Source organism: Amphiura filiformis, unplaced genomic scaffold, assembly GCF_039555335.1.
Source record: "Amphiura filiformis unplaced genomic scaffold, Afil_fr2py scaffold_25, whole genome shotgun sequence".
NCBI classification, from domain to species: Eukaryota; Metazoa; Echinodermata; class Ophiuroidea; order Amphilepidida; family Amphiuridae; genus Amphiura; species Amphiura filiformis.
The window spans coordinates 732390-743426 of NW_027305489.1; the positions used below are offsets into that span (position 1 = coordinate 732390).

The 11037-nt window shown below is 35.5% G+C and overlaps 1 protein-coding gene across 1 annotated transcript; it reads left to right on the forward strand.

Moving 5' to 3' along the window:
- The first annotated feature begins 68 nt into the window (after positions 1-68).
- On the forward strand, positions 69-7030 carry LOC140143685 (uncharacterized). The gene is made up of 4 exons (XM_072165502.1): positions 69-379; positions 2079-2222; positions 5104-5271; positions 6239-7030. The coding sequence occupies exons 1-4, from the start codon at positions 313-315 to the stop codon at positions 6391-6393; spliced, it is 534 nt and encodes a 177-aa protein (XP_072021603.1). The 5' UTR covers positions 69-312; the 3' UTR covers positions 6394-7030.
- Positions 7031-11037: the final 4007 nt, after the last annotated feature.

Genomic DNA, 11037 nt, shown 5'->3' on the forward strand with positions numbered 1-11037 from the left:
ATGCAAATTTTGTGCTAATTGCTCATAATCTTATCTAAACAAAATATTGCGAAGAAGTAAAATAGTTTTGCCAATTAGCCAATTATATTTTATATGAAATTTAAATAAGTCAAAAAATTGAAAAGAAAAGGTGTCTGGTACATGAGTCATAAATTATGGGTCAGTCATGCCAGTGAAGGATCGAATGGAAACAGCCCAAGCAACAGGCAGTATACTAGTGATAGGGCATTGACATTAAAATATAAATTCATGAATTATATAATTTATAAAAGTTAACAAAAAGTGAATGATCGTTGATACGTGGTTGATACTATGGCTGCCCGGGAAGTTGTTGAAGTGCTAAATAGATGCGAAAGTGCGTTGGAAACAAGGAATTTAGGTAAGCTTATAAAACTAGCACCCCTAGAATCAATAAGTAGGAGGGGCGAAAGTAGCCCGAAACATCATGGCCCTGTTCCTTCCTCACTTCGTACGGAGAATGACAGTGGAAATCGTAGTTACGGAGGTGTGAGTACCTCGGGCTAGGGCGAAAGATTTTTTGGCAAGCCGAAAGGGGGGCAGGCAATGTTTGGCAAGGGGGAGGGGGATCATACATTACAACAACAACAACAACAACATATTTAATTATGGGGCACCTATAAAAGGTTTAGGAAAACACTACAGAAATGTTAAAATATGCAAAATTTCCTGCTCGCAACCCGGGCTCGCAACGCTCGCATCATTATATGTACCATTTAAAGTTTGCACGTCATTGGGAACTAAAAAATTTAGGGGGTAAAGATTTTTTGGTATATGCCAAGAGGGAAGGAGGCAAGCAATTTTTGGTGGGCCGAGAGGGGGGAACGATTTTTGGCAAGCAATTTGAAATTTTTTTTGGGGGGCATGTATAAAATATTGTTGCACAGCCATCGTTGGAAATTAGCTGGTCGCGTAACAATTTGCTACACAATTTTATAAATTTGCTACACACAATTTAGGGAGTTGAGTAGCATTTTTATGCCATAGACTTACAAACTAATTACATGTGAATGTACCAAGAGCAAATTTTGCTACACTTAAAAAAAATGCTTAATTCCAACACTGTGCACAGCCACTATATTGAGCCACACACTAGTTTAACATTTTTAAAAACGTTTTGGATCAGAATGTTTGTCAAACGTTTTGTTTGAATCAGCTTTTTATTTGTTTTAAAAATGCTTGCCAAGCATTTTGAAATTTAATTTATGATTTTTGGCCAAAACATGATTTAAAAAAAAATTTTTTTGGTGAAAATGAGATTCTTTTTTGAAACATTAAAAATGGGATATTTGGTCATTTCTAACCAAAAATGTTATTCTTGGTCATTAAATGTGATTTTAGTCAAACTCAAAATGTGATTTTTAGTCAAAAATATGACTTTTGGTCAAAAATATGATTTTTGGTCAAAATTTGATGAAAATTTACAAACATCAATTTGATGATTTTCTTGACAAAACGTAAGATAAATGTTTCAAAAACAGTTTCTACAAATTATTAACAAAACATATTTATTAGTTGTTTGCTAAACATTTATTTAATTCATTTAAAAGGGCATTTCGTGATCCACAGCCTCATCCCCCCACTTTTTTTTTTCAAAAAAGTTGAGATTTTTATACCACTGGAGACTCTGGCTACATATTGTTTATGTACCAAAAATTTCTTCTTGCATATTAATTCGTTTAGCAAAAATATCATCAAATTTGAATTTTGGTACACCAGAACGAAATTACACACAGTGGCCTAAGGAGCAGTGTTATACACATAATCATGCATATCTTGCAAACGCAAAATCGGAATCAAATTGAAATTTTGGGAATGGGCTTTTTTTGTGAATATCTACTGTTAAAAGAGGATGCTAGGATCACGAAATCCTCCTTTAATAACCATTGCTAATAAAACGTTTGTCAAACAATTTCCGATCACAATGTTTGTCAAACATTTATAGTCAAACGGTTTATAAATGGATAAGGAGCCAAAAGGTTTGTTAAACATTTTCGTAAATGTGTGACAAACGTTTGTGATCACTAAATGGCTGACTATGTTTAATTATTACCTTCCAGATTTATCCCATTGTGGTCTTGCATATATAGCACAAGCTGTGTACCATATTGTGAAGGAGGTGGAGCTTGCAACATGTAATATATCCAACAATGATATAAAGAAAATACCAGTCAAGTTTTCTAGGGAATTTCCCAAAATAACAGGTATTGTATCCGCCACTTATATTTTGTTGTTACCACCCTATTTACAAGGTGTCCCTTAAGGGGATACTACACCCCTCGATAAATTTGTGTCTATTTTTGCATTTTTCTCAGTGAATTTCAGTGACCCAAGACAAACGGATCGCTATATTTATAAGAAATAAGGTACCGCTAGGATATAGGCCTACCTCATTTCCAATCATATATACTGAACCGCTTGTCTTGGGTCACTGAAATTTCAGTGTAGTAATTTGATTCCTTGCCCCAATAATATACTTAACTTTTGTTACCAGTGTGTTATTATTTTTTGAGAAAAATGCAAAAATAGTCACAAATTTACCACAGGGGTGTAGTACCCCTTAAAGAACTGTATCATTGTAAACATTTATTGTTTGGGTATTTTAACACCATAACTTAACATAACTAAATAACTGGTTGGTTGAGGAGAAAATCAGCTATATACTTTTTGAATTTTGATGGTAATCAAGTACCTAAATTTGGGCCAAAAAACCTGTTTGGGGGATTTTCTCCAAAACTGAGCATTTTTGCCCAAATTTGGCCTCACAGATGGATTCATCAAGTCATTTCCATTCTAAATATGTATACTTTTACATACTTTAGACCAACAATTTAGAGGTTATGAGATCCCAAAGTTTCCATAATTCCAGGGTTAAGATCACCCTTAACTTGGTGGGGAGCAGCGCAGCTAGAAGTTCTCGACCTGATTAGATTTTCAGTGCAAAATATGCTAAATCGCAAGGTCATTTTGGGTCATCCAGGTTCAAATCGCCATACATTTTGTAGATTGTTGCAGGTTCATGAAATGTAATGGGGATGACCACCGAAACAAGACAAAAAATGTCAAGGTCATGTTTGGTTCATCCTGGGTCAAATCGCCTAATTTATTACCACTGCCAGCATATTTTTTACTTTTAATTAATCCCATTAATTGATACAGCAGTTTTCACATAAAATTGACATTGCTAGCAAAGTCACATCTTCAAGTACTTAATTAGTAGATCCCCTGGGTATGAATTAGATGAAAACTCATTTCAAAGTAAATTTAGGTAGACAAATCCAGTAAATTACTCACGTCTTTAGCTTTCGCCATCTCGGATGATGGCTTTCTCAAAAGTGACTTGGTTCACTGCTTCTCCCATGGAAAGCGGCTGTAGCCTCATTCCCAGAGTGTGATGGTGCAAGCAGTGAGTCATATACGTGATCTAGAGTGTATGAGCCTATGTCCCGGTTCATGGTGGCGGCCCCTTTCTCCTGATCCATATGGCCTCCCTGACTTTTCTTTTGAACTGATTTGCTTCCTTGTCAAGTATTGTAGCTCCCTCCCAATCTATAACATGGTTGTCGGCAGCGACATGGTCCGTAATTGCTGATTTGTTGAATTCTGTGGTAGATTCTTTCCGTCTTGCGCGGGTGTACTTCTTGTTTTCCGCTTTCTCTGCATCTTTCTGGTGCTCTTTCAACCGTGTGCCAAACGCTCTCCCTGTTTCACCTATGTATGATTTTTCACAACCCTTGCAGTCGATGTTATAGACCACCTCGCACATCTGGTTGGTTTCTCTCTTGTCTTTAGGGTGCACTAATAAGCTCTTAATAGTGTTATGAGGTTTCATGGCTGTTGCGATTTTGTGCTTCCAAAAGATGCGCTTGAGCTTCTCTGAGAGGCCTGCAACGTCGGTAAAACTACCATACCCTTTGACGGGTTATCATCGGTGCTCTTCTTTGAACTGTTACTCTTGATCTTGCTTGTTGACATTTGCTGCTTAACACGGTCCATTGCCCACCTTGGAGTGCACAGTTTTGAAGTGCGGTTCTGATCTTCTGTTCTTCTTCCTTTTTATCTTCCTCCTCTGTCACTATGCTATCCATTCTGTCAAACAGTGTACGAATGACCCCGAGTTTCTGATGTAGGGGATGTTGTGAGTCAAAGTTCAAATATTGATCCGTGTGGGTTTTCTTTCTGTATATGAGAAGCTTTATGCTGCCATCTTGTTTACGGACCACTAATGTGTCAAGGAACGGTATGCTACAATCCTTCTCCTCCTCGTGACGTGAATTTAATATTCCCGTTCGTCCACCTTGTTTAGATGTTCAGTTAGTTTCTCTGTGGTGTCCTTTTGATGACCTCAAGCACGTCATCCATGTAACAGCGCCAGTATTTTGGTGCACAATCGAGTGGTGCCGTGGCAATCGCTTGCTGTTCGAGCCATTCCATGTATAGGTTTGCCACAATCGCACTAACAGGACTACCCATAGCTGCTCCAAACTTCTGGCAGTAGATGTTACCTCTGAAGGAGAAGTATGTCGTCGTGAGAATAAATTCTAAAAGCTCCATGATGTCGGTAGCATTCAGTCGTGTGCGTTCGGGTAACGTTGTGTCTTTAGTAAGCCGGTCTCTTATGATCTCTAAAGTCTTGTCTATTGGTGTGTTTGTGAATAGTGAGACCACATATTGAGGCTGTAGCCTCACTCTGGGAATGAGGCTACAGCCGCTTTCCGCGGGAGAAGCAGTGAACCAAGTCACTTTTGAGAAAGCCATCATCCGAGATGGCGAAAGCTAAAGACGTGAGTAATTTACTGGATTTGTCTACCTAAATTTACTTTGATAACCAAACCAATCCTACAGATGAAACTGTTCAGTGAAAACTCATTTGTTTTAATCTGAATTTGTATTTTTGCTTTGTATTATATTTCATGTGGTATTGTTTGTTGTATTTTGTATGGCGCCTTGATAATACTGGATATTGCGCCTTATAAGAAATTAATGTATGTATGTAGATCTAGAAAGTAGAAACCTGCTTGCAAATGAATCAAGGACACACATGAGTTAATGATAATTTTTTTCTTCTGAATTGTGTCTTGACAGAACTGAATTTATCACACAACAAAATAGTTAGTCTTCCAACTGAGTTCAATGAACTGAGTGAGCTTGTCCATGCAGACCTATCACACAATCAGCTGGTGGAATTCCCAGAAGGGATGTATGAATTGGCAAATCTTAAGAAACTTGTTCTATGCAGTAATAATATTGTAGGTGAGTATGTGTGTGTTACATGAATACACTGGTAGGGAGGGGGTACTTATAAAAGTATTAAGCCAAAAAAAGAGCAAGTTTGTTTCCTGTAGCGCGCACGCATTTCATTTTTGATGGCTTATTGTGCACATTTGAAGGTTTTTTTCACTTACAAGAAAAAAAGAAAAAAAAAACCCGGAAAAATCGCAAAAAATAATATATAACGCTACTGGAGTAAACATTACATTACACAACAAATGAGCATAGTGAAAAACTACTGCAGGTTGAAAAGGGGTCATAGATATTCTTAAATATGAAGAAATGGGATTTTTTTTGTGTGTCGGAGAAACCCACTGTAAATTCCCATTCCAATTTGCAGCGAAAAGGGTATTTTTTTCCATTTCAAAACATGTTGGTTTTTTTTTCCTTATGTCTTGTCGAAAATATGTAATAAGTTGCTTCAGAAAATGATGCTCTACAACAAGGAATACTATTATTTATAGCCTTCCCAACATTTATTAGAACTAAGGCGCTCAGGTCATAGGGGTGTATGGATTTCAACTGTAATTAGCACATTCAGGAAAGTGTCAGTAAGAGAACTCAACTCCCCATGGCATGGATGATGGATGGTACATTCATGAATGGACGACATGAAAGATGCCCATTTTCCACACAAACATTGTAAATGTTATACCCTTATTGAGCATCTGCAAAGATCAGCAAACTCTAAGCAGTGGCGTCCGCAGGTTTTCAAAAGTGGGGGACCACAGGACTCGATTCCCTCGACTGTTCACAAATTTTTGGCTCGCTTCTCTTGCATAGGTTAACCCCCAGATTTCCCCTGAATTAGTGCTTTTGCCCTGCAGTCCCTCGACTATTTAGCAATAGTGGGGTGCAGATGGCCCTTCTTTGTGCATGCCACTGACTTCTAAGTCACACACATACAATTATTTCACATTCATGTTTCACTTTGTTTCTTCTTATCCAGATATAGATGTAGAAAGACTATGCAATTTACAACTAGAAGAATTAGATGTAACAGATAATCCTCTGTCATCAGAGACGTGGGGCAAATTGGAAAAAGTAACTACAATCAATGTCAAGATGGATCCTCTCAAAGATAACCTAAATGAAATGGACTGATGTGATATCGGCACACCGCTTATTTTTGGCTTGTGTGTGATTGATTGTAGAACTGAGAACACTCTGAAGTCCCATTGAACACTCTCTGCAAGAACATGGATCTTGTTCTAATCTCCTAAAATTTGTGACCCGGCAGCACAAATGAGCCGTAAATTCCCTAAATTGTATTCTGAGTTACGGTGTAAAATGTGTACGAAGGTCATATTCATCGGTAACTTAAGCTGACCCGACATCCGTCTTATTTCGATAGTCAAAAACTAATCAATAATCCTATTGTTGAAGTGGATAATAAGCTTCTACCTTAGATGGCTATAGAACTTTTAATAGCTCTGGTCTTTGTTTGCTTATATTGCTAAATCCTGTTCAAGTGGTGGGTTACCAGGCATTGTATTTTGTACAGGTATGCATAACCAACAATTAACAATGAGAGAACTTTCTTAAACCTCGTTGACTTGGGGATGATTTGAAATGACCGCCAATTATGACTGTTTGATATTTATTGCCAACAATGTGGAAAAAGAGACACATGTAAAAATGCAAAAAGCTATAATTTTGTTGAAGGAGCAAAGTTTAACAAACCATAACCCCGCTTCTGGATATCATTTGAAGTCAAATGATATACCATTTTTAAGTTTATGATGTTTATTTTTTAAACACGAAATAAAACAAAATTGACCGGGGGAGGAGTTTACGGCTCATTCGCCGTGGACGGTCACATTTGTGCTTTAATCTGTATTTGGTCACATGATAAAGATAAAGGAGGCTCTGGTAAGATTCCAATTACTGCATCTGCTGGGGTTAAGGGGATGATGTGACTAAGGCCCTGGTTTCTGGATGCACAAAATTGGCAAACCAAGCACATTTTCAAGGAAAAGGAAAAAAAGTTTGTCTTTGGAGAAAATGGAAAAAAAAAAGAAGTCAGGATTTTTTCACAGTATGTCATTTTCCAAACCAAGTCAGTGATTCTTATCTGAGGGTAACTTTGTCTAAAAAACTTGGGACTTAATTACCGTTGCTTCTATTGAACAGCCAGTGATGCATTGAAGTAGCATGCATTGCTAGCTTTTTAATAGAAGCAATTTCATTTAAACATACAACTTTATCCAGCTTTGAAAAAAAAAAATCAGAATTTAGATTTTTGTTCTTTCGATTTTTTTTAAGAGCAGTGGTTCTCCAGTTCCAAGCTTGAATAACAAGTAATTAAGGTCTATAACTTCTTCTTTAAAAAACAAACAAAAACATTTATTTTGTGCATTTTTTTTCGGAAATCATGGTGTTTTTTGCGGTTTTGGAAAATCAGGGTGCGTTTTTTGGCTTCCAAAATCATGTTTTCCTCCTGTGCTTCACATTTGCTGTAGAAGTGATGTAATAACCAGATTAACTACCATAGCAATAGGTTCAAATAATTTTTGATTATATCCTGCTGCACTACAAGCAAGTGCACTCATCACCTGTGCATGTCTGCAATCATAGATTGAATACAAAACCGCTTTTTCAATGGTACTAATCTTACAGGTGCAAGTGATCAGCATGATCTGAATATTTTACAGAATTACGATCGAGGTCTTTATCGCTACTCTTTGACATCTATGGTTCAATGCAGAGGTACCGTGTGAATGTACTAGTGCAGCACGATATAATCAAAAATTGTTTGAACGTATTACTATGGTAGTTAATCTGATTATTACATCACTTCTACAGCGAATAGATCTAAAGTTGAGTCGCTCACTGAGCCCTGAGCAAACTAGATGCAGTACTTCAAGCAGCAGCTGACATAGATTCATCTCGGAGTGTTTATATTTTCAAAGCATTTCTGTAAAGAGTATTACATTGAAATGTTGTATTTTACATAAATCAAGGTTTGCAAAAAGATATTTCTTTTTATTTATCATTTTATTTGTTATATAGATGTTTCTAGTATACTTTTGCATGTAGAAGAATTTTTTAATGGACAGTTTAAAGCAGCTTATTTTTGTACTTTGTAGAAACAATATTCTCCTGCATGTGGAGGTGTTATAAGAAAAACTAGTTTAATATCATAATATTTTTTAGATATTTTTATCAAGAATATAATGCATGTATTTATATTTTATTTGTATTAGGAACAATGCATGGTAACTGCAATAACTCCTACGGTGCTTAATTGGAATTTGCATAACAAAATATATGTTCAATTTGTGTAAATTTGCAGTGATCATTGGTGAGAGGTATGAAATTACTGTTGATCATATTAATAGATATAAAATGTCGGAAATAAGAATCTTATTTAAGTCGTAATTTAATATTTTAATCTATACTGTTATAATTGTTATTTACAGGTAGGTGATCTAAGTTGTTCATATCGAGAGGTCAGAGCCAAAAGGCCCTAAGTGCAAAATGTAAAGCTCTAAAAAGTGCAAAACCATGCATGAAATGTGTAAGAGCCAGAAGGCCCTAATTACAAAAACGCTTGTATCATTACATGTCGTTTTTGTACTCAAGGCCGTTTGACTCTGAACTCTCGATTTGATGTTTTGTATATGACATTGAAGCATATCATATAACCAAAGCTATCAGATTCCAAATTTTGAGTTCAATTCCTGGGGTTCTATTCTGTGGTCCCGTGCATGAACCTGATATCCCACACAGACACTAAACTGAGGAAAATCAATTTGAAGTTTTTACTCGGTGGCAGTGCATGACCCTATATGAGGAAAATAATACTGCCTTCTATAGATAAAAGGTTTGGTTATGCAGGCTGTTGGTTTTTTTAAGCAAAGATGGTGTTCCTCTACACGTCCATGACTATAACTCAAAAATTGTTTAATTGTGGGATATGAGGTTCATGCATGGGGCCACAGAATTGCTCCAGGAGTAGGGATATTATAAGCCAAAACATGCATCACAATAACCCATAGAACAGTATGGGTAGTCAGCTGTAACATTTTACTAGGATTATGAGACACTCGTGAGCTTGAATTTCAAGTTCAAGTGTATTTGTTTTCATCTCAGTTCACATCAATGTTATAAAATGGTTGGGGTGAGGCTGTCAATTGGATCACTTGCCTTTAAATATTATAATTCTAATTCTCATTTACAAGAGAAAAACAAAACCAATATAATTATTTTCTTTAAGGGTTCATACCACTAAATAGCTTTCCATAGACTTTACATACAAAATAGGGTTGTGTGTCCGGCCAGTACATTTCATATCTTATTAATCAGAACAGAACAGCTTAACATTTACTTTTCAAATTCAAAAGTTCTAGTAAAACATGATTTTCAATGCTAAAATTGCTATTGTAGCAATTTGTCACAATATTTGTGCAATGTTGACACTATGGCATGGGTGTGATAAACTTTATCTTGAAGCCGCTCTTACATGCTGATTTAGTGGTTTGAACCTTTTATCTAAAAAAATGAGTGTATTTAATATTAAGTTAAATTATTTAGCATTCATCTTAATATTATTAAGGGGAATGTTTGAATTATGAGTATGATGAAATAATTATGCATGATAGGAAATATTTTTACTAAGAAAACTCGGTCTTCCTTACGTGCGTTAGTAAAGATATTTGCCAAGTTCATTGTACAGCAAGCCTTATTTGGGTCATGTTGCTATTATTTATTAAGATGTACTAAAATAATAGGTATAGGGAAAAGAAGTGTTTTTATTTATATAAGTATGTATTTATCTAACAACTTTTATATTATACTAGAATAATGCAATATGTAAAAGTGATATATAACATCAAGATCAAATTAATATATGAAAATCTATTTGGTGTCAATATTTTTATTACTACATGAATTATACAAAATGCATAATACTGTTCTTCCATTTTGCTGCCAATTTGGCTTCATGAATACTAGGAATGGGACAATTCCAGGAGAAATGATTATACAATGTTATGAATGATGGAGACAATATTTTATCATCGATGCCGATGATGCTATAAAAATCAAAGATAATATGTTAAACAAAAAAGGGAAGCAATTTTAAACCTCTACGCTACAATATTTGGTTACCCTCAGCTCACTGGAATGCTTTCACTGGCTCAGCCGGCATCTTCAGCTGATATTATTGCTCTGAAGATTTGTTGTTGCTAGTGATGTTAAGACATTTCTGATGACATCACAGGTGTAGATGACATCATCCCAGAAGATGGAAACATCACTAGCAACAACAAATCTTCAGAGCAATAACATATGCTGAAGATACTGTTTGAGCCAGTGAAAGTGCTACAGTGACTGTAACCAAATGTAGTAGCGTAGAAGTGTAAAATTATTTTTTTACTTTTATTTTATTACCGCTAGTATGAATTATAATTATGATATTATAATTATATTTTAAGTTTTTAAATTATTTAAGATGCTAGGATGATATCAATAATTTACATCCCAAATGGTTATGTAAGAAAGAGCCCAGCAAACACAGAACGTTTTAGAGAAAACTTTTAAATGTTGGGTTATATAAAGCCCGATATAAAGGGTATGAAAATGTTTCAATAGCATTCAGAAAACATTCTTGGAAACTTGATGCAAAACATTAAAACATCATGTTAATAGATGTTGACAAAATAATTTGCAAAAATGTTTGCCAAAATGTTTTTATAATCTTTATATAACCCAACGATTATATGTTATTGAAATGTTTTGTCTAAA

Coding starts and splice junctions, on each gene's coding strand:
- LOC140143685 (XM_072165502.1), top strand. CDS start 313: ATGGCTGCCCGGGAAGTTGTTGAAGTGCTAAATAGATGCGAAAGTGCG. Junction 380..2,078: donor GTTGGAAACAAGGAATTTAG/GTAAGCTTATAA, acceptor ATTACCTTCCAG/ATTTATCCCATTGTGGTCTT. Junction 5,272..6,238: donor ATGCAGTAATAATATTGTAG/GTGAGTATGTGT, acceptor CTTCTTATCCAG/ATATAGATGTAGAAAGACTA.